The following is a 25,444-nucleotide window of genomic DNA, read 5'->3' on the forward strand; positions in this document are numbered from 1 at the left end:
AATACACGAGAAAGAACAATGATGACCTACCAGATCCTTGCAAGAAGCAAAGATATTCAACATCTCTCACTGGGGCTTAGTATAAGGCACAGTAGTCCATCATAGACATCTGCAATGTTCACAAAGGGAGATGTTGCACTGTGGAGGGATTGTAGTCCCAGCCCATGGGCCAAATCCGACCCATAAGATAATTTCTTGCATGCATCATACGTAGGCTATAATTATACCACTCCAACTAGGCTAGGTCTGTGTTCTAATGGCGCTTGTTCCCAAGTTTACCATGGGAGTTTGGTGGTAGCATGATTTACTAAAATGATGTGCTAGAGAAAATGTATTTTGGTAGCCTATTTGAATTCTTATTCATGTTTTTTACCATCGCGACCTACCTACACCACTCCAGTTGGTGGCAGTGCATGAGTGGTCAGAAACCGCTGAAGAAGGGAAAGCCTTTCGACGTCATCTATTGGTTGACATCTTTACTTCCCTGTGTAGCGGTACCAGAAACACAAGGTGACTTCTAATCATGTATTTTTTTTTTTATTCATTCTTATGTGCATGCGATTTAACTTTATTCTATTATAATGTCATCATTATTCATTGTTATTTCACTAATAGGAAGTACAGCTACATTGATAATGCTGTTACTAGCGAGGGAACAGTAGGCTACATTTTAGTTACTCGACTTGCAGTGTCAAATCAGGACAGCTAACGTTAACGTTAAACATTAGCAGGCTAACGTGTTTGTGTGGTATGCTTGTTGAATTGTTAGGAAACGTTACCCGCAGCAGGCTGACTAGTTTATTGTAATGGTACCTTGGGGCATGCAACAGTTTTAGAATTAAAATAAGGCTCCTGTTGAGGAAAGTTTGCGTTTATTCACGATAACGCATTTAGCAGTTGCTGCTTGTTGGCTAACGTGCTAGCAGCTAAATTAATAATCCCTGGGTTACCCACGGTCAGTCTGTGAGCAAGTGCTTAGCTAATATTTGGATGTCCCAGCTAACTTAGCCAGATTCAATGTCTTGTGAAGTGATACCTTTTCTTTACCTGTCCGATATTTTCACACACAGCATGGCTCTTCACCGGTTATTCCAGCTGTCCTCTCTCCTCCGCTCGGCGCTGTCCGTGACCCTGCGGAGAAACATTGGGATCTCCGCAGTGCTTTTCAACCGGGCCAAGGACATGGACCCCGTCCAGAAACTGTTCCTTGACAAGATTCGCGATTACACCACCAAGAGCAAGTACGGGCCTGTAATGTAATTGTGTAATTCTGAGTATGGTGTTTGTTTAGGGAGCCGTTGGTTGAAATGTGAAGACGTTTTTGTCCATTCTGTTTCATTCTCCCTCCGCGGGATTGTAGACTGACGCGTGTTAGACAGTGAAGCTACCAGTTAATGTTATTCGTCTTTCCACCGAATAGGCGCATTCTCCTTTGCCTTATTTCTGGTCTTTATCTCACATGTGTTTGATTTGATGGCCTCATTTCCAGGGCCGCAGGTGGAGTGGTAGATGGTGGGCCAGTCTACCAGAAAAATGTGTCTGAGGAGGTCACCAAACTACAGAGGCTATATGGAGGTGGAGACCTCACCAAATTCCCAGAATTCAAGTTCCCTGGTGAGTCTCCAGTTTTGTGTGCGATGTCGCAGCAAAAAATGTGGTAAATGTGGTGGTAACTTGGTAGTTATTGCATTAGATGTAGGATAATTGTAAATACACGTTGGGGGCTTTGATCAACTGCCACATGAATGAATGAACGCTTCTGTATATTTCAGAGACTGATCTGTAAGCCTTTGGTTAAATAATTTAACATGGTTGAAATTAAAAGTTGCTTGTGGTGGTGTGTGGTGAAAATGACAGCTACTCCTGTCAGTCAGTGGAATACAGGCCACGCCAGAAATAGGGGCTTTCTGGGAAATGCAGAAATCTCATCTTCTAAAGTAATATCTTGAACTCTTTGGGAACTGTTTTGGAAACACATTCCATGTGTTAATGGACCTTTTGTTAAGCTTATTTCAAAGAATCTGTTATGATGTTGTGAAGTACAGTATCAATTCCTCCGACTGTTGACGGAACAGATTGTTGGAGCATACACCTCCTTTAATGCTCACAACTGCATGTTTCACCACTACACACCTCCAACCTTGTAAATGCTTCATTTTGCTCACACCACCCTCCCCACTCTCTTGCCTCCACAGAACCCAAACTGGATGAGGTTGCCAAGTAAAGTCTGTCCACTCTGCACTACTCGTTCCGGTTTCTTTCTGTTCCAACATTAACCAGTTGAATATTTAATAAATGATCTTGAGAACAAGGTTGGTGGTGTCATTGTCTTTTGTGTGTGTCTGGTGTGTGTGTGTGTGTGTGTGTGTAAAATGTGGCAAACTTGGATTCAGATTCATTTTTCTTGGCTATTCGAAAGACAGCAAAAAGTGTGCATGTTTTTACAAAATCCTTTAATAACAACAATAGTGTGCAGAAACAAACAAACAAACAAAACAATCCTTACATTCACACATCCATACAAATCTCCAAAGAAAAATAGCATACAAATTCTCTTTATGGCAAAGAAACTCACAATTATTTACATAACTGATACACAGACCACTCCAGACAAACTAAGGCACCATGAATGTGTTCACTGAAAGCTGTTATTAATTTAAGCTGTGTGGAGCATCACTCCGCTCCATCTATTTGCACTGTATGTACACTGGCAGAGAAGCGAGATCCTCAAAAGTATGGCACCTGTATGCACTTTTCAAGTCTTTCTGAACGAAGGACTGGCCACCACTAGAGGGCGTTAAGGAGTGTAAGACACATTACCATGTGTTTGGCCAGTGGAGAAGTAAGAAAAAAAAAGCCACACAAGTGGAATTGATGAGTTCAAAAATCTTTTGGCCACTTTTGATGTCCATCTACGTACGCTGGCACCGAATCTGTGGATCCTTCCGTACGATAAACCTCCGTACAATACGGATGTGAGTGAGCGACTGAGTGAGTTTATCCTCGCTTGAAGGCATTGGCTCCATTACAGCATGAAAGAGTGAGTGTGCTTGAAGTCCTGCTGTTTCTGAAAAGGTTAAAAATGAAAAATGAAGCCAAGTAGTAAGTAGTACATTTTCAGTTCTGCTAACCATAACAACCCATGTCCCAGATGCCTTGTTGCTATACAACCAAACTACATGGGGCTGTGAGAGAAGTGAACACACGACTGAAGAGAAAAGAGAAATGGCGCACCTCTTCAGGAGGGGGGCTGTACCGTGTGTTCCTGTAAAAGGGAGAGAGAGAGGAATTCATTTATTACTTATAGCAGTTTGAAGAACACAAGGTTTACTTGCCTGAGTCTGTGTGTGTGTGTGTGTGTGGTTTCTGGACTTCATCTGATTTAAGGATGCACTTAAATACACCCACAGACACCCTTTAACACACTTCGACTTCTTTATATTTGTTCTATATGCCCGTTAAGGGGAAACACTGACCGCTGTGAAAGTAAGGGGAAGGTTTTCAGAGCGAACTGAAGAGCCATATACAACTCAACTGATAAATGAAACTGCACAGGACAACTCAAAGCCATTTTGGGCATATGAGCACAGCACAGTGGAATCCACCTCGTGCTTCAACCCGAGACTGAAGCAAGCAGCAAACAGTTCCCTGCTGATGTCTGCTCAGTGTCCTTGCACCATCACACCAGTAACAGGCCTAGAGCTGCAGCTGGATTTGTGTTCTGAGCTGCAACTGGGCTCGTGTTCTCTGTCTCTGACTCACATATCTTCAGTTCTGTTGAGGTTCTGCCTGCTGATGTGGGCGGCGCCCTGGCACTGGGTGATCCAGAATGACCTGTAAGAAGGGGCCATGTTGGTTTGGGAAAGTCAGAAGTTGTGACGGGGGGTTGAAAAAATTGTTTCTGTGCACACCATGCAAGGATCAAACGAGCCCAAACGGGACAAGGGACAACCAGATAAGCTGCCCTGTCAGCTCTAGTATTTTGACTGTGAGTAGAAACAAATTAAATTTGAGTCTATGACAGGATGGTAAGTCAGCAGATTATGACATTTGTTAATGGGCACATAGGAATCCTTGTCAGGATAATCATCCAAGTCCTACAAACAGTTTGTGTACTCATCTAGTTTAACTGCCATAAACCACATAGACACACACACACACACACAACAAAATGTAGTATTTCAAAGCTTAGTACGAAAGAGCACGTCATGGCATATGTGGAGGCGGTGCAACATTAATTACCTTCCTCTGTGTCCTGTACATACAAACAAAGAAAAGAGGATCCATGAAAAACAATTCCTTGATGTTCAAAAAACACTGACAATTTATTAGTTTTGGATGCATATAAGTAACTAGTACTAACATCATCTTAAAATCAACTTCAGTGTGGATATGAAGACATGTGAGAGATAGATGAGCAGAGCTGACATTCTCACGAGGCACCTGGGCTTTGTACTAAACAGTTCTGGGGTTTAGGCTGGACTAAAATATAAAATAAAGCTTTGACAGCACTTACTGCATCACCAAAAGACACGAGTCTTATCTAGTCTTGTCTTGTCTCATGAGTCTTATCTAGTCTTGTCTCATGATTCTTATCTATAGTCTATTCTTGTCTCATGAGTCTTATCTAGTCTTGTCTTGTCTCATGAGTCTTATCTACAGTATAGTCTTGTCTTGTCTCATGAGTCTTATCTATAGTCACGTCTTGTCTTGTGAGTCTTATCTAGTCTTGTCTTGTCTCATGAGTCTTATCTATAGTCTCGTCTTGTCTCATGAGTCTTATCTAGTCTTGTCTTGTCTCATGAGTCTTATCCTTTATCAGTGTCAACTGTGTTGCTGTTAGTGCTGAAGAGATGAGCGACACAAGGTTGCCAGAAGTTCTACTTTGTGTCTTTTATGTTTTTTAAATTATTATTTTGTTAAACTATTTAACTATTACTATTAACTTTTAACTATTACTATGTGGGGGCAGCTGTGGCCTACTGGTTAGCGCTTCGGACTTGTAACCGGAGGGTTGCCGGTTCCCCGAGCGCCGCAGTTGTTGCAGGCAGCTCACTGCGCCGGGATTAGTGTGTGTGCTTCACCTCACTGTGTGTTCACTGTGTGCAGTGTGTTTCACTAATTCACAGATTGGGATAAATGCAGAGACCAAATTTCCCTCACGGGATCACATGCGTATGAAATGTGCTATATAAATAAACTTGCTTTGCAGTGCCGAATGTGGTGCGAGGAAAGGTATTGAAACAAATACTCACTGCTGAAAAAGCCATGCCTATGAGCATAGCACGCTCCAAAGACACAGAGAGCAATAACCAGACAGACCACCACCACTCCTGCTATGATCGCTGGGACATTTAGATCATCTACAAGAGAGAGAGATAAAGATGAGAGAGAGAGAGATTTTAGAATGGTTAGTAAGGAATACAGGCAGGAATAGAGCAGACCGTGCTAATTTTGTTACGGTTCCAGTTTGTATTCATTTGTTTGCGTTCTCTTGTACAGCTGTTTCCTGATGTTATTCTTTTCTGGTCATTCCCATGGGTTCATCTCGCTATATATACAATTTTAAAGGGAATTCCACCATGACTCGTTAATGTCATATATAGCTCACTGGAATACAATGGACCAAAAACAATGGAGCTTTGTCTTGTACCAGTAAACTAAAAACACAATGTTTATTCCGTTGCCGGCATGGTGAACTTTCTCCTTTTCCTGAGTAGGCTACTTCACTATTCTTGGAAGGCAGTTATCTGCTCTCTCTGTGGTACAAAAGCATACATAGAGAGAGACGTGTACATGTACACAAAGAGAGAGAGACAGAGAGAGAGAGAGAGTGTGAGTAAGAGAGAGAGAGAGAGAGAAAGTGAGAGAGAGAGCGAGAGAGAGAGAGAGAGACTGCCTTTAAAACCTGCTCTTAAGCAGCTATCTGCTCTCTCTGTGGTACAAAAACCATACATAGAGAGAGACGTGTACATGTACACAAAGAAAGAGAGACAGAGAGAGTGAGTAAGAGAGAGAGAGAGTGAGAGAGAGAGCGAGAGAGAGAATGAGAGTGAGAGAGAGAGCGAGAGAGAGAGACAGAGAGAGAGAGACTGCCTTTAAAACTTGCTCTTAAGCAGCTATCTGCTCTCTCTGTGGTACAAAAGCACACATAGAGAGACGTGTGGGGTATGTGCAGAGAAAGAGAATTTCTATAAAAATTTGTCTCTCACACGCACTCCCTCTGACTCACCTATTTTCACGTGGACTCCCTCGCAGCTTTTGGGCGGTCCTGCCTTATTCCGCGCCTCACAGTGGTACTGCCCAGTGTCTGCCTTTGTGACAGATGTAAACATCTGCAAACATGTTTAACAGCAGGATACACCAGTTGGTATGGACAGGAACATATTTGAGTTAAACAACTCTATGTGTTAGGGTGTGTGTGTGTGTGTGTGTGTGTGTGCAACCACCATGTGGACAAAGCAAGTCAGATGCTAAAACCCTAGCAAAGCAATGCTCCATTTCTGCAATATTAGGTAGTGTATCCATTTAGAGATGATGCCATGTCTACCCCTAAACACTAGTGCAAAAAGTAGCACAAAGCATTCTGTGTTTGACCAGGCCTGTCTAAACCTGTAATATACTTCCATACATTTGTGTGGATCAGTAATTCTTCAAAAAATATCCTAATAAAAACATTAAAATGTATGTGTGTGTGTGTGTGTGTGTGTGTGTGTGTTTGATATAGACATGGTAGTGTATGTGTGTGGTTCTATCAGCTGTGTGTTGGGTGGTGTGTGTAGTGTTGGGTTTTTGGTATTGTGTATGTGTTGTGAGTGGGAGAGTTTTGTGTGTGTGTGTGTGTGTGTGTGTGTGTGTGTGTGTGTGTGTTCACTGTATACTGTATGACTCTCTCTTACCAGCACACCAGTGTGGGGGTTGATGGTGTAGGTGGCGTTGAATGAGGGACGCAGGGCCTTGTTGTCTTTGTACCAGGTGTAGGTGGCCGCGGGCACGCCGTGGGGTTCCCTGCAGTGCATCTCCACCACCGCGCCAGTCAGCACCCTGCTTGGGATCTCACACGAGGGGGTCTGGGGGGGCACTGCCACCGCAACCAACACAACCACAACCACCATGGCGAGGAGAGAGAGAGAGAGAGAGACCGAGAGTCAATGATGTTCTAATTGTTACTGTAAAAATTGCTATGCTGTTTTGCTTGTGCTTTGGCAACACTGTACAGTCATGCTAATAAAGCAACCTTGAATTGAAAATTGAATTGAATTGAGAGCGAGAGAGGAGAGAAAGAGAGGAGAGAGAGACAGAGAGATAGAGCAAGCAACAAAGTGATAATTTGAGAGGTATTCATTTCAGATCTGCTATCATATTCCCCCAATGTTCCCTCACACATACAAACACACACACACACACTCACACTCACACTAGCACACTCCACGGTACCTAACACTATAATGGTGATGTTGGCCTCTCCCAGCTGAACAGTGTCTGTGGCAGCGCTGACTTCACAGCGGTACTCCCCCGCATCCTCCTGAGTCACCCGCTTCAGTTTTATTGTCGCCCCATCCATGTGAGCCCGGCCCTTAAAACTCTCTGAGACAGAAAGAGGGACACGGAGAATGAGAGTGACGGACACACATATACATTTATCAGACGTTTTTTATCCAAAGTGACTAAAGGCCTATTCACACCAAGAACAATAACGATAACTATAACCATAACGATAAAAGTGTTCACACTGAACAACGATAAGTCTCTCCTTGTGTTAATAAATGTGACGGTTAAAATTCGATGGGTTCTGATTGGCTATTAGCTTTTTATCGTTCTGAAAATCGCTCTGAAAGTGATCCCCAACGATATCGTTCTTCATGTCGTTATCGTTATAGTTTATGTGTGAACGTCGTCATTAATATTAACGACAACAATATTTATTTATCGCTATCGTTATCGTTCTTGGTGTGAATGGGCCTTTACTGTAGGCTACATATGTCAGTTATATTACAAGGGTCATTGTCCTTAAGCAACTTGGTGTTAAGTGCCTTGATCAAGGGCACAACGGTGGAAGCTGGGTACTGAACCTACAACTTTTCAGACTACTGCATACTAGCCCAGCTCATTAACCACTACGCTACCACCACCCCACACACAGCGGTTGGAGAAATGATTTCAGATGGCAATTACTTCGGAACTCTCCCTCAAAGTAGACAAAGTCTGGAGAAGAAGAGCGCGTTCCTCTGGTCTTCTTCCATTCAATCCGAGGGTGTTCATCTCTCTCCGTTTTAAACTCACACGACAGCTCTGCATCTGGAAGGACAGAGACATACATGACCGTAAAATACGGCACCAACAGCTCTCTGGAAGGACATAGACAGAAATGACCATCACATACGACACCAACAACAGCTCTCTGGAAGGACATACAGACATGACCGTCACAAATGACACCAACAAAAAGGGATGATACAGAGCCACTTATCGGACTCACCTTTGTTCTCACGAACCTCTACGATAGGTGCAGTGGTGAACACCGACACTGGCACAGAGGGGACGACTAGGAGAGAAAGAGAGAGAGAAGAGGGGAGAGAGAGAAAAAAAGTGAAGAGGATTATTATTTACCTATCATGACCAGCTTAGACAAACTGTGGCCTTCCAGACATCTCAAAGAGTTTCATGTTGTATGTATGTGCTCTTGCATCGAACCCCACTATGGTTCAGAAGGAGTAAATCTGCATTTATAGTCATGTAAGTTTTGCCAGTTTTCAATGAAAGACACTTACATGCTTGACCTCCCATAGGTTTAAGCCACGTCTGTGAAAGGACAGTAATATCTTACAGACTGATAGATCTGAATACTTCTGACTAGTTTATGGACAACATGCTCGATCTGCCACAGGTTATCTATCACACTATCGACATCCTTTGAAGTGCGCCGAGGGAGCCGGGGAACTCCGACTCTGGCCGATAGCAACAAAGGTGACCCGCGGGGCCCTGCTTCCTGAGTGCGGCGCTGACCCACTGCGGATGACATCAGTGGGCACTGGTGAGCGAGCGCAGCCGTCTGTGACTCAAGTTTAACTCTGACTTCCTGCCAGGAACAGGAAATGGGAGCAGCCCTTCCCCATGCTGATTGGTAGGCGAGCTCCATTGTTGATGTCCATCCTGTTTCAGGTTGCCTTGATAACAGTCCTCCATGTAGGGATGTGTTTATGTCTGTATCACTAATGGGCCAGAGGTAGAGTAATCTTCTGAAGGGAAGAGGTTACAACACACTTCATAGGCCACAAAGCATTTCAGTCATTTGACTGCCTTGTGGACTTACAAAATACAGTATGTGTGTCAACATGTAAATGTGACCCCCTCCCTCCCTCCCTCTCCCTCTCTCTCTTCCTCCCTTTCCCTCTCTCTCTCTCTCTCTTCCTCCCTCCCTCTTTCTGTGTGTGGGTGTATGTGTAATTGCTGTGTGCACTCATTACAGAATTCCAGGAAAACTGATGTTTTATCCTGAGGAAGTGAATCTTATCTTGTTTGGATTTTGGGTTACCTTCCTGCTTTAGGACTCACTACTCACAAATCAACATCAAACATCGTCTTAGCTGGTAAACACATCTATCCGGTGACAGTATGCCATCAAAATAAAACAAGTGGTTTTTTTTCAGCCTCAACTAGCATCAAGCAAGTGTGTCCCCCACACCGCGACTAGCACAAACGGCTGTGCTTTATGACAACAGCACAAGCAAAACACCGTAATGAACATGGAAAACACAAAATGCTCTCAAAACACGTGCTGCGTTTTCCCCTTTCGTGAGTGAGGATTACTTGCCTGTTAGATTACTTTATAACTATTATAATATCATATAATATTATAACTATTATATTAGTATAGCAACATTATAGTGCATTTGATCTCAAGTAACAACTGCTGACAACAATGACACTGTAAAAGGCGCGCTGGCAAACACACACACACACACACACACACACACACACACAGGGATCAAATGTACAGTCCCTGGCTCCATCTACAGTGTTGGTAACTGTCCTGATTGTCTTGTCTGTTATTACAATGTAGTGGCCTTGTAACAGATATCGGAGCTTTTCTGGCTGCGTTTTGCTGAGCTAGTCTCAACAGCGTTATCAGCCAGCTGTGTGTTGGGCCATGGCCTTGGTAGCCTAAGGATGGGAGTAGGGGAGAAGAGAGAGGGAGGGAGAGAGAGAGAGAGAGAAAGGGAAAGAGAGAGAGAGAGAGGGAGAGAGAGAGAGAAAGGGAAAGAGAGAGAGGGAGAAAGAAAGAGAGAGAAATAGAGGGAAAGAGAGAGAGAAAGGGAAAGAGAGGGAGAAAGAGAGAGAAATAGAGGGAAAGAGAGGGAGAAAGAGAGAAATAGAGGAAAAGAAAGAGAGAAAGGGAAAGAGAGAGAGGGAAAGAGAGAGAGGGAGGGAAAGAGAGAGAGGGAGAGAGAAAGAGGGAGAAAGAGAGAGAGAGAGGGAAAGAGAGAGCTAGAGAGGGAGAGAAGAAAAAGAAGAAAGAGAGCAGTGTTCTGGCATCAGGCAGAAGATGGAGGGGACGCTCTGAACGGACACACTGTGTATTCTTTGGCACACGGCAGCTATGGGAGCCGTGTTAAAGCGATAAGAAGCAACAACCCTAACGTGCGCACAACGTGCCGTGTTTAAACTCACTCCTCACTCCCCCTCACATACCATCAGCATCATCAACCCAAACTAGCACCCTGACTCAGACACACACACACACACACACACAAGGGCACTGATGTCAAATCAGAATATCCTTTCTATGAAGGGGGGAAGCACAAACAATAAAGAAGCCGGCACATTTCAAAGGCTGTGGATGAAGAGGAGTTCAGCTGTAACCTCCTTTGGCAGCGTCAAATTGAAATGAATTGAGCCTGGTTCTACAAGTGTCCTTAGAGCATGGAGTTTATGGTGCTTTACGACCGTAACACGGGGATCGCTCAGTCTGTGTGTGTACACGAGGGTGTTGATGGTTGAATGTGGACATATGTAAGAGTGCGAATATATCCGAGGGTGTGTGTGTGTGTGTGTGTGTGTGTGTGTGTGTGTGTGTGTGTGTGTGTGTGAGAACAAAGGCTCTCTGTATAAGCGTAACCCTGCCCTGCTCTGGGGCAACAGCTGGCTCTCTCTGCCGAGTGTCTGACCAGGGCCATAGAGCCCCACCTTCCCCCCGCAGAGCCCTACAAAGTCATCACACTCACACACACACACGCATGCACACACACGCATGCACGCACACACACACACACACACAGAGAGAGAGAGAGAGAGAGAGCAAATCACCAATATTGCACAGATAATAAAAACTCTTGAAACATTCTGATTGGACCCAACAAGTTGGTCTGAGTATCAGAAGCTGCTCAATCCCCATGAATTTTCAATTTCTTTATTAAGGGATAACCCCTTGAGATGAGACATCTCGTTTTCGAGGGGGTCCCAAAAACACCAAACAAATGAAAACAAGCAAAACAACCACCCTTGCCCTTAGACCAACTCATCCCCTCCCTCTCTGTTTCTCTCTCTCTCTCTCTCTCTCTCTCTCACACACACACACACACACACACACACACACAATTTGGTTACACCATCAGCAATGACATGTGTATTTTCAAACCTGTCACCACACACTACTGTCAAGGCACATAGAACAATCAATGAAAAAGGACACATGAATGACATTTTTGCAGAATTGCAAACCCCACTGAGCAACAGTGTGTGTGTGTGTGTGTGTGTGTGTGTGCATGTGTGTGTGGGTGTAAGAGGAGAGAGAGAGAGAGAGAGAGAGAGAGAGAAAGAAAGATGTGACCTTGAGTCAAATAAGTAATATAAGGAATATTCTTTAGTTATATTCTTGTATTGGGATGCCTATGTGAGCTAGCCTCCATCACTGTTTTATCCTCTTGTGATGGGTATCTTCCAGTCAATCTGAAAACAACAGGTGGGAACAGCTGATCCAACACAGGATGAGTGAGAGTTTGAATGACCTAGAGCACAAAGAGCCCACTACAAATAGCCTGCTTTCACCTGCACCTTTGACCACTGGCAAGTAGCCTATACCTGCCCCAGCCCCACAGGTGTCACCCTTAACCAGTGCTCACTGCTAACGCTAAGCTGACCCAAAGTTAGATCAAGGATCCAGTCACTGAACGCCCATTTCAATGAGTAGGTAATCCTCTCTATTTCTAGCATTAGACCACTCCGTCATGACCGCACAGTCGAATCAAGAGGGCGCGTGTGCTGTTTTTTAAAAGCAGACGCGCACATGACTGAAAAGCAGGCTGTAGGCTATTGTCTTCCCATCTCGAAACAAAAACACATTTTATTCTCAATAGTATAGTTATCAGTAATTAACCTTACAACATAGCTCACTAAATAGCCTACCCACATTCACACTAATTCGACGGTCTCGTTTAATCAAACATTGTAGACTGGGAAATGCTTTGAACAATAGTTTAATTATGCATGACTTTAGTCAGACTTAATCTAATTTATTCAACAGCCACGCAACATTCTAAATGTCAACACGGTAGCATATAAACAACCAACAAAAAATGCACTTTTTCCTGCTCACTGAACGTGCCCTGATGACATCGGACACGCACACTAGGCTACAACAACCTCTAAGAAAACTGACAGTAAGAAAACTAAGGTGTAAACTACTTACTCTGTAAAAGAATGACAAACACAAGTGGGGACGTGAACAAATGCTCCATGCTGACAGCGGAATGTTGAGTGTCCTGTCTTCGGTTTATACGCGCAACGGTCGTCGGTTGGTCCACAAACTCCTATCATGAATTTGAACTTCTACAGAATTCCCTGCTCTCTACTCGTAAACTTCTTTGACGACTCACCGGGAGTTACTGTTTATGATAGCCGGTTTTGTACCCACCGGGAATCCGTTATCAAGGCTTGCGCACACTGCTTGTTGAATGATACGACTATCCTCCCTCCGCGGTTCACTAGCCGTCACCCTCTTCTTCACCCTCCCCCCTGACCCGACTGTGTGTGTGTGTGTGTGTGTGTGTGGGTGTAGAAACGCAGACGCGCTCTGGTGTGTGTGCCAGCGGTGTGTGGCACGATAAACAGCGTTATGTATCTTACCCATCTGTGTTATGGTAATCATTTAGTGACTTCATATTAATGCTGATGCAATTTCAGCCTAGGCTATACTGCGTAGGCCTATAGTTAATAAATAACTGATTTAATTGAATATGTAGGTACATTTCCAAGGATAACTAGCTTATTGTCATAATATGCTTTAGGCTGTTGTCTACTCTGAGCTTCAACAACGTCAACTCGAATGGTGTTGTGGCAGTAGGCTACCCACGGAAAATGTAGGATTACTCTTGTAAAAGACTGGGCAATTGTGTGGCTTCCGCTCAATTTTGTAGGCTACTTATTGCGATTTATTTTTTTTCATGCCAGTTAAGGGTTTTCTCGGTCACAATTGGCCTTTAATCGCCCAACTCTGTTCAAAGAAACCTACATTCACCACATAGTTGGCTACGACCATGAAATTGACGACATATTTGAAAAAGTTTGGCAATAGAAAAGGAATTTTACTCCGGTGGTCTGTTCGGGCACGGACTCAAATATCTCAATCGGATCGAGCCTGAAGGGGAGGCAGTCAGTGTGCATTTGTCTTGAGGGAGGACGGGGTGTGTCCACACTTTGCAGTTTGTTGCACCCAACCAATTTGAGTTATGGCGACAGGTGTTTCTTCCTATCTCTGCTTCTAAAACACGTATTTATTTCTGAATTCAAAAGATTCATATCCCATCCTGAATATTTTCACAATAAAGATCAGCTCACGATTGAAAAAAAAAAACAGAGCTATGTATATCTCATCGATGCACATCTCTTGTGAAGCCTAAAATGCGCAATGAATAGGCCTGCTCGCTCACGCTTTTCTTCAATCTTGACGGGGAGGAGTATTTTTAGCCACCACAACCTGTCTACGGCAGCATGAGTGTCATTCAAGGCACTCTCTCGCATTCTTTCAACATCACTGTCTTCTCAGCACCTGTCGTCATGCCACAGACACACCAGCTGTCGCGACCCCGACACACACACACACACACAACATGGCCTTTGTCTTAGCCACGGGAAAACTGCTGACCGATCACCACACACAAACCTTCTCACCTTCCACTTTCTCACACACAACCCCAGCTGACCAGTTAAAGGCAGACTCAACAGCAGGGCCGTGTTTACACAGTTTGTTTTATCTTGTCAGGTTTTTACATATATTTAGCAAGAACTCAGCAGGTGCAAGGCCAGACAGTGTTATGTGATGGTTCCAACAACACTGATAATCATGATTCCACCAGCATGACCTACAACATAAGAAAACCAATCACAAACCCACTGAAAAAGGTTTCGGTACGGGGTGTAATCTTGCAGGTTACTCACAAATTCTCCTCCCACCCATTCAATGTTATATTATTTTTCCTCAGCAAAAAAGACCAGCAATAAAACTCCTTGGTATACACACAGATTTCAAATATTTATTTAAGGACAAGACACTAAACAATTTTGGGTCTGGAGATTATGGTGTGTGTGTGTGTGTGTGTGTGTGTGTGTGTGTGTGAGTGTCACTGATGGATAGGAAGAGCTGGATCCTGCAGATGACTGGATTCAGAAGGAAGTGCAGCAGTCGGATTGGCTGAGGACGGTGTTACCTCTACCTGAAAAGCAACCAGTAAAAAAGGAGCAAGAATGAATGATCATCATTCACCAAGGTAACGGGCGACGAGCATGAGATCGGGAACTGAGTGTGTGCAGCTGTGGCGCCTGGTGTGCTCTCCTACCAGTTTCATCGCCCTCTTTCGCAGCTTCCTCCAAACTGTGTGATGAGCCTGGAATAACAAACAAGTGGGTTGAACCTTTCATACTATCCACAGAAATACTGTGATGGATAACATATACAAGCGTTTACTATAACAAATACAAGCGCTTACTATATATATATAAAAAAAATCTTACAATAAAAAAAAAATCGTAATTTTAATTAATGAGACTTAATGCATGCACATACTGTACATCTCAGTTGAGATAGACTGTACAATGCAGAAACAATTCAGATCTTGAGGATTTTTGAGAATTAATTTATCAGTAATTGTAACCATTAATAAAGAACTGTTATTTAGCGCCAATGTATTCTCAAAAGCTCTATCAATGTTCTAATGCCATACACCATATTCATAGCCCACAGCTTATGTAAAGCACCTTTGTTGGGTAAAGTGCAGGTTTCAGAGAAAAGTAAGTAAGTAAATAAATAAATAAAAAAAAAAAACGCCCACTGAGTAGGCGTCTCTACCTTTGACTATCCAAATAAATTTATCTGATGTGTGGGGGCCGTTCCAGACCATCAAACGGACTCAGAGCACATGTCCACATGGTGTGTGTGTGTGTGTGTGTGGAGGCAGTTCCAGACCAAAGGGAGAACACATCTCTGTGTAGTACCTGTAGTTGCTGGGGGAGGGAGAGGCCCTGCGCCCTGCGATGGAGACCCCAGGCTCCCTGGCCAAGGCTGTGCAGAGCCGTCACCTCATACTGCATGCACAGTCCTGTTCTGGCCACTAGGGGGCCTCCACTCAACGTAACGTGGTCTCCACATCTACAAAGTGGATAGAAGTCAAACAAGGATCACTAAGTAGATGCCACCTAAGGAAAAGTCTCATATCCCATCACCACAATAAGCCAAACAAAAACTCCTATCACACTGAATCAATGACAGATGAAGAACAGCCATCATGAAGAAGAACAGTCATCATGAAGAAAAAAAGTTGTATGAAGTATGAAAAAAAAAAAAAAAAAAAACATGAAGTAGTCATCATAAAAACATGAAGTAGTCATCATAACCTCTTCATTGTGCAATAATGATAAAAACAAATTCAAGGACAGTGCACCAGCAATACTAGCAATATATGCAGTGCAATATTATATTATATATTAATATTATATTATATTGCACTGGATGAATGTTTAGGCAAATTTATTGTCTGCGGAGAATTCAAGTGTGTGTGTGTGTGTGTGTGTGTGTGTGTGTGTGGGCACGGTATATACAGAAATCCTAAGGTGAAATTCAATACCTTTTAATAATTTTTTATTACCTTCTAAAAAAACCACAGTGATTTTCATTGGTGAAAGCTGTCTTAGCCAATTTTGAAACTGTTATTTTACAGTTTTTCTCAGTCGCTTTGATGCTTTTCTCAGATCAGAATGAACATTTTCATAAGTAATAGATCAACCTCCACAACATTTAGTCATTTGTGCACATCATATTAGCAATTTCTCCTTCCTCTGAACAAATTGCAAATGCTTTTGGACATGTATCAGTTGCTTTCATACAATTCTCTGCTGTTTTATAACTTATGCTTATGTCATGTCAGTCAAAATGAACTATACTTATGGATGCTGAATAGTCATTCCCAATGAAACTAATAGTCTTCATTTCATTGCTTGACATACAAAATTGTTGAACTAATTATCAAATTCTGTCACAATGCTGTAGAATTGCAAAGATCATATACAGTAAAAATGTGAAACGTATGTATTCAGTGTCTTGTACTCACTTACTCGCCTAACTACAGAAATGTGTAACTTTACTGTTGATTTCAAATGGCTGTACAAGTAGTGTATAGTGCTGTCTTGAGCATGTTCAGGTAGTGTCACAGAGTTCTGTCCTTTTGTTTTGCATTGAAAAACACTGAGAGAATAAACTGTCATAATGAAAACATGACAATGCCATTTGACTATCTTGTTCATAAACGATGGTGTCAAGACTTATCATTTTGATGACACTGGCAGCTTCATTGACATGAAGACTTGCTTTTGAGGAATGGACTATCCATTTTGAGCAAGTGACGTGCTTTTGCAGGTTATCCACTAGGTTTTGCAGTTTGCAATAATTGTTTTGAGAAATGCTGTGCAAATGTTAATAGTGATGTGAGAAAAGCACCAAAACGAAGAAAAACTGTAATATATTGATCAGGGGGTATGACATTAATTGTTTTGAATTTCAGTTCATACCCATCTGATCCTATTCAATCGGATCCTATTAGTATAGACTCTGAAGTTCGCCTACAAAAAAGCTATTATCTTTGCCCACATAAGGATATATGGGTAAATACAATATTTTCCTATGGAAAAATAACATGGGGATTTCGAATAATCACACCCGTTAAAACTCTCACGGTGACAAAGAAGTCTGAAATGCGGCAGCCGTGGCCTACTGGTTAGCCCTTCGGACTTGTAACCGGAGGGTTGCCGGTTTGAACCCCGACCAGTAGGCACGGCTGAAGTGTCCTTGAGCAAGGCACCAAACCCCTCACTGCTCCCCGAGCGCCGCTGTTGTTGCAGCCAGCTCACTGCACCGGGATTAGTGTGTGCTTCACCTCACTGTGTGTTCACTGTGTGCTAAGTGTGTTTCACTAATTCACGGATTGGGATAAATGCAGAGACCAAATTTCCCTCACGGGATCAAAAGAGTATATATACTTATACTAAACTAGACATTTTACATTGCACACTTTTGTCATCTGACTTTGAGTGGGTTTTGCGATTTTTTGTACATCAAGATGGGGAACTTTGATATTTGCTAAATGGGAGCTAACTTGCAGTGCAACTTACAATAACTAGTTAGCTTCGGTTATCTCCAGGATCTCCTTATATGGGCAACGATTACAGCTTTGGATCCTTTTTGGAGGCAAATTTCAGAGTCTATTATACCACTTATAGCGCACAAATTGCCCTGTGTGTGTACAAACTGCCAAGGGACTTTTATTTTGAACTGTCATCGGCCTAAAGACACTAAAGTTTCCAGGAACTTTTATTTTGACGCACTGCCTCGGCAAAAACTGTGGCAAAACCGTAGGCCAAACATACAAAAGTGCCTATTTCACTTAGTACATGTTCTGAACACTAATTCACAAATAAACATCATGTGTAAGCAGTTTGTTTAACTTAAATGTCTGCTCTCATGCTAACTAAGACGTGAATAATAGCGTTCATTGTCAAGAGACGTGACTGTTACCATGCACCGACTCGCTTGGGCTACGCAGGCTTTTCTGAATCAGAGTGTTGCGATTGATTATCTAACGTAACCTCTTTGTAGATATCCTGAAGAATGAGAGGGTCTGCGAGGATTTGAACTTAGTTGCTGACAATTTCAAGATGACTGGGTGTTGTACCTTAACAATGTGCAAGTGAAAGTTATTACTTTGCCCGTGATATTAGGCTAGCCTACTAGATAGATAGATAGATAGATACTTTATTGATCCCCAGGGGAAATTCAAGTCAATTTGATCAAGTCAAGATTTTGGGGCGATTTGGATATTCATTGTTTGAAAAATAGGTACGAAATTTAATACCTCGTAAAATCACGATTACTACATTTTAATGGCCTTAATTTCTGCTAAGTTGATTTACTAACTTTTATACTTTTTAAAACCCTGCGGACGCCCTGGGAGGGGTGAAGGTCTGCATATTTGTGTATTCATCTATCTGTATGTTTATATATGTTTAATGTGTGTATCTCTGCACCTTGACCACCTGAATGTCCCTTCTTTGAGATAAGAACATTGACTCTGACTTTGACTTACTGTGCCACTGGTGCTATGAGCTGTTTAACTCACTTGTAAATGCTTACTGTGCCACTGGTGCTATGAGCTGTTTAACTCACTTGTAAATGCTTACTGTGCCACTGGTGCTATGAGCTGTTTAACTCCCCTGTAAATGCTTACTGTGCCACTGGTGCTATGAGCTGTTTAACTCACTTGTAAATGCTTACTGTGCCACTGGTGCTATGAGCTGTTTAACTCCCCTGTAAATGCTTACTGTGCCACTGGTGCTATGAGCTGTTTAACTCACTTGTAAATGCTTACTGTGCCACTGGTGCTATGAGCTGTTTAACTCCCCTGTAAATGCTTACTGTGCCACTGGTGCTATGAGCTGTTTAACTCACCTGTAAATGCTTACTGTGCCACTGGTGCTATGAGCTGTTTAACTCACCGGTAAATGCTTACTGTGCCACTGGTGCTATGAGCTGTTTAACTCACCGGTAAATGCTTACTGTGCCACTGGTGCTATGAGCTGCCAATTCCTCCACCTCTGTCTGCTTACACCTGCAGAACAAATAGTCCAGAGAAGAACAAAATAATAATTATAATAAAAAATATATATATATATTATATAAATATATATATATATATATACAATGTGTAAGATAATCTTTCACCATGAATAATGAGGGGCGTTCACCTGCTGTGGGCAAAGATGTCCAGAGCCACAGGGGGCGCCACTTCCAGGGGCTCCCAGGGCAGATCTCTATGGATAAGCTGCTGAGCATCACGGGTGAGAGAATGCAGCGCCTCCTACAGACACAGACGAGGAAGTGTTAGGTTACTTGTCTCTGTTGCACAGCATGCCAAATATAACGGCTTCTACACACAGTTGCGTTCCGTCAACGCATGCCAGTGGGTTTTCCCGACAGTAGCTATGCAAATGACTTGAAGTATAATCGTAATTTGATTGGTTGGTGCCGTCTGTTGATTGGCTTGATTGGCCGGTGCCGTCTGTCGGTGCAGCAACAGCTGAACTTTTCAACGCGAACGACGGGAGAAACGCGACGCAACGGACCCACAATTCAGTTCGGCAACGGATGACGTGAGCCCATGTAAAGTGAATGGGATGCGTCTCCAGCACTGCAACGCACGCAACTGTGTGTAGGAGCCGTAACTGCTGACAGCAAAAGGGTGCATTTATCTCAGTGAGTAGGCCTACATTTATGGATTTGTTTTCACGTACAATATTTCGCCCAAATACAAATAAGTCTTTTCATGTCTCCACACTAACCTCTGCGGGTGTCCACGAGTCTAACTGAGGGTCCAACACTACATCGCAGCAGAATGCTCCTGATGTCACTACAGGAAAAAGTGGACCAGAGAGTCAAGAAAGATATACAAAGACCTTTAATGAGATCAGAAAGATTCAAATTCTAATGATTGAAGATTTAAAGGAGAATTCCAGTGATTTGTTTCTCGAGGTCACAGAGTACTATCGGTACAAAAAACACAGAAAACAATCGGTTCTAGCTCGAGTTGTTGCAGCCAACAGCTAAAGCTGCCAGGCAGCTACACTGCTAAACTCTGGGTTCATGTTCATGAGCCCCCATGTTCATGCCCCCATGTTGTTAATGCCTCCCATGTTCATGCCTCCCATGTTAATGCCCCCAGAGTGTAGCACTGTAGCTGCATGGCAGCTCTAGCCATTGCCTCAACAACTCGCGCTAGGTAGAACTGGTTGTTTTCATTTTGTTTTTAACAACAGTACTCCATGACGAAACAAAGGTCTATGTGAAAAAACAATTAAATTCTCCTTTAAGGATTATCTTTCAGAACAGAAGTTCTATAGAATGTTTCATGCTAAAAGTCTGTGTGACTTGTGTATGCATTGAACGGTTGGGTAGTTGAATACCTGGAACTTCAGGAGTCTTTAGAAGCTCGACAGTGAAATCATCCTTGAAGGCATTCTGAAGAACCTGACCAAGGAGGGCTGCACAAGACCTCCAATAGGCCTACAGTCAGAAAGAGAGAAATGGATAGACAGGGGACACAGGGCAAGCAGAGACAGACAACGATACAGGGACCCAGGGAAAGGCAGAAAAACAGACAGCAATTTAGTTGCACCAGTCATTTTCACCGAGCCTGGTTTAATGCAGCCAATAAACGGTTTATTGGGAATAAACCGAATATGCTTGAGTCTTGTAAACACCTTATTCTGATTGAAATAAACCGAAAAAGGCCATATTCGGTTTACTAATAAACCTATTGCACACCCTAACATATGCCTGTTTTAAACGGAATATTGGGTCATATTGAATTCGCACAGAATTAGGATAAAATGAACCAATTGTCTCTCACACTCTTTCCTAATCATGGCGAAACAACGCGTACACCTTTGGAAAGACGAGGAGACAAACTTATGTCTTGCAATCATACAAATGTCATGGAGTTCATTGACGGGAGAAAATGTTGTAATAGCGACATTTTTAAAAAGATTTGTTAAAACTTGGCTGGCTATCGACATACACCTGAACAAGTGAAATACAGGTGGAAGACCCTGAAGAGACTGTATTATTCAGCCAAAAGAGGGAATTCCACCAGCTAAGATTTACGTCATGATGTTGGGAGCCTATTTGTGGGCTGCGTCGCTGATTTATTCGGAATAAGGTTGATTGCTATGTAAACAGGAATATGCTCAAAACGTGACATTCTACTTGCATGTAAACAGGTTAAAAAGAATATTGACATAAACTGAATTTGGGCAATAAACTGATCCAAAACTGTTTATTCCCGGCATGAAAACGTGCTCACAGTGGAATTATTTCATCTGGTAATTCAAGTTTGCAGGAGCCATGCATATTTTGGTCTTAATAATGCTCTTTCATGGAAATACCAGAGAGAGACAGAATACCACAATTCCCTGAGAAGTGAGAGTGTGATACCTGGTTGGCTAACAGTGGGTTGGTATCTTTGAAGGTGAGCAGTGTGAGGGCGCAGGAGCGTGTGAGAGGCTTGTGAAGAGGCCATGCCTCCCCATCTACAAGCGCCAGCACTGCACTCTCCAAATGCCATTCACTCAAGTCTGGAAGAGCAAGGCACAGAGAAGAAAGGGTTAGGTTTAAGATGCATCACAATTCAAAGCAACAAGCAACAAAGCAAAAACCTTTAGAAAATGTATTTTGTACTCACGGCGTGCACAGCTATGAGGTGTGGACAGTCCTTTGTTCATGACCAGGAGTGTTCCTTGTAGACCTGGCCCCTGCATTTGAACTTCAATCTTTTCTATGCGTGGATACAGCGCCCGTTGACGCGCCTGCTCCTCTGAAAACAGGGAGCTGCGTCGACTCCGCAGCTCTGCCGACGACAGCCGAGCAGAAGTCGCAGCACTGGACGCCAGACCTAACAATTCATCAACAAAGCGTGACATTCAGTGTGACATCAGGATGCGTAACGTCCATCAGTCATTACTATGTAACAAAACACAGGTCCCACAATTCGTTACTATATAGCTACTTGGATTCAAAGTCACTTCTCTAGCGAGCGTCTGTCACAGCCTCACTTCAATCAACAATAGATTTGTCTTTATGTAAGACACAGTTCCTTATGATTATCAAACATGGTCTCATTGAGTTTTTCCCACTACTTTAGAACCCAAGGTCAGGTAGCTAGGTTATCTGGCTAGCTAGGCTTTTAGTTGCCATTATCCACTGACAGCCCTTGCTACCCCTTATTAAACGTCAAAAAGAGCAAACTCACGCCGCTGTAACATTTGACATGCTGTTCTGCAAGCCATGACTTTTCAGAAAAGGACTCGACCACCAGGTCCACACAGAAAGACACACTAATGCACGCCAAATAGAAACAATTTCAATCCTACATATCAACAACCACTGTAAGTCGCCATGCTTTTCCACTGTTCGTCCGTCAGTGTGTGCGCGTAATCAAAAAGTCCCACAGGAACAAATTCTGTGAATATAAGTTCCGCTTGATACCTGAGGGGTTCCGACATGCAAACAAAGAACAACTCTCAGAAAAGGTCGTATACATACGAATACATCCTATTTTAAATAATGTTAAAATATATTGTCTTAAATACATTGTGCTGTTTAAAGAAACCCAAAGGGCTCATTTGGGCTAGTATCTGAAGCATTTGGATTCGATATGCAAGTTGTCTTTAGAAAGACAGCCTCATCCTTTGAGGTGACAATATGCGTCACACCTAAGAGGCTGGCCAAGAAAACGAGTCTATTAGACTTAGAGACAAGAGAATGGGGAAATGACAAGAGAATAATTAGAAAAAGGGGGTGGGAAATCAAGTTTGGGGTTTTCAGTGATCAGAAAAGTTGTGAATGAAAAGGTGCTCTCAATTAAAGTTTTGTCTGACAGGCAGGAATGTGAGAGCAGTGTTTTTCAACCACTGTGCCGGGGCACACTAGTGTGCCGTGAGAGATCATCAGGTGTGCCGCAGAAAATTACCCAAATGTCACTCACTGGTCCAGAAAAGCAACTGTTGCATCAAAGAATGTATAACCACATGCTCTCATTGATTGTATGATTGCACTATTTGTGGTATGCAGGCATTGTACAACGTGGGCCCCATATCCACAGAATCATCACATATCCAGTTCATAACAACAATTAAATTAGATATAGTCACCTACAAATGAAACAGAGGGTGCTTGTTTTATTGAGCAGGTCTTGCATAGAAGCCATAATAAGGCCATATCTCTGTATTTGAAGTTTTAGGCTATGGTATGTTTATTTTTTCTTCACACAGGATGTTAGTGTGCCGTGGGACATTTTAAGTGTCAAAAGTGTGCCGTGGCACAAAAAAGGTTGAAAAACACTGATCTAGAGAGGTTCTGGTGCTCTTACGCGAAATATTTACAGGTTAAAGGCAACTTAAACAAAGAAGGCTTTTACTCAGTTATCATGGCACTTGGAACCAATCAGGGATTCAATGCACACAAGATAACAGTCAGCTGATAGCCTATTCCCCATCTGTAATCATTTTAACACTTTTGAGTAGGTTAGGTTATGTGTGGTGCAGCACTGCATGAAACTGACTAAAATCTAAAATCATAAAATATGCATATAAAATAGGATTTCTATGCATTTGTCAGGTAGGGTAAATACATATATAAAAGTGTGTTACCTTATCTGTTTTGATGTTACCCACAAAACTATTAGGAAATAGATGGTATGACTAATTAGAAGAAATGGCATGGCATGTTTATGACAACAAAAGAAGGAATTATCCGTCAAATGTTCCTGGATTGGACACTTATTATTATTATTATTATTATTATTATTATTATTAGAAATTGACTATCGAAATTAGAAAAATGGAAATGTGTGAAAATTCATGTATATTATGTAGATGGATTTATTGATCAATTTTTGACAGAGATTAAATGTTGGAATACATTCCAAAACATTCATTAACAACTAGTTGAAGTGTGTATAAGTAAGTAAGTATAAGTATATATACTTTTTTGATCCTGTGAGGGAAATTTGGTCTCTGCATTTATCCCAATCCGTGAATTAGTGAAACACACTCAGCACACAGTGAGGTGAAGCACACACTAATCCCGACGCAGTGAGCTGCCTACAACAACAGCGGTGCTCTCATGGGCAGATTATGAACTTTTGGGCCCCTGGGCCCAGATGTATTAAGGGCCCCCCACTTTTTTTTGGGATTGCCAATACTTTATTCAATCAGATTCATAGCCTACATCCTGATTTGTTGATATTGAGGCAATGATTCCATGCAAAGGCTTGGGCTTCAGGGCCCCCTGACCCCTTGGGCCCCTGGGCCTGGTAGGCCCGTGCAGTAATCCATCCCTGGGCGCTCTGGGAAAATGTGGGACAGCAAGTAGGATTTGCTTTGTATTGTGACCACTCCAGCGTCCATTAGAGGAGATCTCTACAGCTGTCTTATTGAAATTATTGTTACATCAAAGACACTAGATGGCACTTGGCAAGTCTCTGCCTGTGCCATCTCTTTGCTATCTACACCACCTCCTTGGGACAGATTATCCGTTCGCATGGCTTCTCATACCACTGCTATGCAGACGACACACAGCTACTGTATATCTGTCCTTTCCACCTGATGACCCCTTGGTTTCAGCACGGATCTCGGATTGCCTCTCAGACATAGCTACATGGATGAAGGCACACCACCTCCAGCTGAACCTCTCAAAGACTGAACTGCTGGTCCTCCCAGCTAAACCTACCATACACCACGACATCAACATCAAATTTGACTCCCTGTCTGTTTCACCTACCAGGACTGCAAGAAATCTAGGAGTTGTTCTCGACAACCAACTAAACTTCTCAGATCATGTTGCCTCAGTCGCCCGGTCATGCCGTTTCGCACTCTACAACATAATGGAAAATCAGGACTTACTTGACTCAAGATGCTACCCAACTTCTGGTTCAGGCAATAGTCATCTCACGACTCGACTACTGCAACGCCCTCCTGACAGGTCTCCCAGCCTGCGCAGTGAAACCACTTCAGATAATCCAGAACGCGGGCGGCGCCGGGTCTACAACCAACCCAAAGGGCACGTTACCCCGCTGCTCATCCAGCTACACTGGCTACCTATGGCGGCCCGCATCAAATTCTCAAAGGCTCTAACGCTTGCCTACAAAGTAGTCTCTGGTTCTGCTCCCACCTACTTGAATGCCCTCATACAGACATACACTACCTCCAGACCGCTGCGCTCCTCAGACGAACAACGTCTAGCTCTACCACCAGTACGCTCAGGCCAATCCAAACTTTTCTCATCTGTTGTTTCTCGTTGGTGGAACACACTGCCAGTTCCTACAAGGGCAGGGACATCCCTCTCCAT

General features: G+C 42.9%; 3 protein-coding genes across 4 annotated transcripts; 1 reads left to right on the top strand and 2 right to left on the bottom strand.

Moving 5' to 3' along the window:
- The first annotated feature begins 406 nt into the window (after window positions 1-406).
- atp5pf (ATP synthase peripheral stalk subunit F6) lies at window positions 407-2,312 on the top strand. The gene is made up of 4 exons (XM_048235139.1): window positions 407-510; window positions 1,071-1,241; window positions 1,490-1,614; window positions 2,196-2,312. The coding sequence occupies exons 2-4, from the start codon at window positions 1,072-1,074 to the stop codon at window positions 2,222-2,224; spliced, it is 324 nt and encodes a 107-aa protein (XP_048091096.1). The 5' UTR covers window positions 407-510; window position 1,071; the 3' UTR covers window positions 2,225-2,312.
- A 122-nt stretch (window positions 2,313-2,434) lies between these two features.
- On the bottom strand, window positions 2,435-13,007 carry jam2a (junctional adhesion molecule 2a). Of its 2 annotated transcripts, XM_048235135.1 has the most exons (11): window positions 12,689-13,007; window positions 8,480-8,545; window positions 8,176-8,298; window positions 7,438-7,587; window positions 6,900-7,081; window positions 6,233-6,335; window positions 5,256-5,363; window positions 4,243-4,255; window positions 3,763-3,834; window positions 3,235-3,265; window positions 2,435-3,067 (listed from the first exon to the last, which is right to left on the bottom strand). In XM_048235135.1, the coding sequence occupies exons 1-11, from the start codon at window positions 12,735-12,737 to the stop codon at window positions 3,026-3,028; spliced, it is 939 nt and encodes a 312-aa protein (XP_048091092.1). In that variant the 5' UTR covers window positions 12,738-13,007; the 3' UTR covers window positions 2,435-3,025. The 2 variants fall into 2 exon arrangements, with proteins under 2 accessions (XP_048091092.1, XP_048091094.1); XM_048235137.1 differs by lacking the exon at window positions 3,763-3,834.
- Window positions 13,008-14,511: 1,504 nt separating this feature from the next.
- mrpl39 (mitochondrial ribosomal protein L39) lies at window positions 14,512-22,514 on the bottom strand. The gene is made up of 10 exons (XM_048235132.1): window positions 22,347-22,514; window positions 21,780-21,989; window positions 21,533-21,672; window positions 20,503-20,602; window positions 19,882-19,949; window positions 19,288-19,400; window positions 19,086-19,151; window positions 15,490-15,643; window positions 14,835-14,882; window positions 14,512-14,711 (listed from the first exon to the last, which is right to left on the bottom strand). Exons 1-10 carry the CDS (start codon window positions 22,381-22,383, stop codon window positions 14,619-14,621), a joined length of 1,029 nt encoding a protein of 342 aa, XP_048091089.1. The 5' UTR covers window positions 22,384-22,514; the 3' UTR covers window positions 14,512-14,618.
- Window positions 22,515-25,444: the final 2,930 nt, after the last annotated feature.

The sequence above is a fragment of the Alosa alosa genome, chromosome 23 (genome assembly GCF_017589495.1).
Source record: "Alosa alosa isolate M-15738 ecotype Scorff River chromosome 23, AALO_Geno_1.1, whole genome shotgun sequence".
NCBI lineage: Eukaryota > Metazoa > Chordata > Actinopteri > Clupeiformes > Clupeidae > Alosa > Alosa alosa.

Coding starts and splice junctions, on each gene's coding strand:
- atp5pf (XM_048235139.1), top strand. CDS start 1,072: ATGGCTCTTCACCGGTTATTCCAGCTGTCCTCTCTCCTCCGCTCGGCG. Junction 1,242..1,489: donor GATTACACCACCAAGAGCAA/GTACGGGCCTGT, acceptor CCTCATTTCCAG/GGCCGCAGGTGGAGTGGTAG. Junction 1,615..2,195: donor CCCAGAATTCAAGTTCCCTG/GTGAGTCTCCAG, acceptor TTGCCTCCACAG/AACCCAAACTGGATGAGGTT.
- jam2a (XM_048235135.1), bottom strand. CDS start 12,737: ATGGAGCATTTGTTCACGTCCCCACTTGTGTTTGTCATTCTTTTACAG. Junction 8,299..8,479: donor AGAGGTTCGTGAGAACAAAG/GTGAGTCCGATA, acceptor CTGTCCTTCCAG/ATGCAGAGCTGTCGTGTGAG. Junction 7,082..7,437: donor CATCACCATTATAGTGTTAG/GTACCGTGGAGT, acceptor TTGCGGTGGCAG/TGCCCCCCCAGACCCCCTCG.
- mrpl39 (XM_048235132.1), bottom strand. CDS start 22,383: ATGGCTTGCAGAACAGCATGTCAAATGTTACAGCGGC. Junction 19,950..20,502: donor AAAGACTCCTGAAGTTCCAG/GTATTCAACTAC, acceptor TTTTTCCTGTAG/TGACATCAGGAGCATTCTGC. Junction 14,883..15,489: donor CCCTCCCCCAGCAACTACAG/GTACTACACAGA, acceptor TTGTTATTCCAG/GCTCATCACACAGTTTGGAG.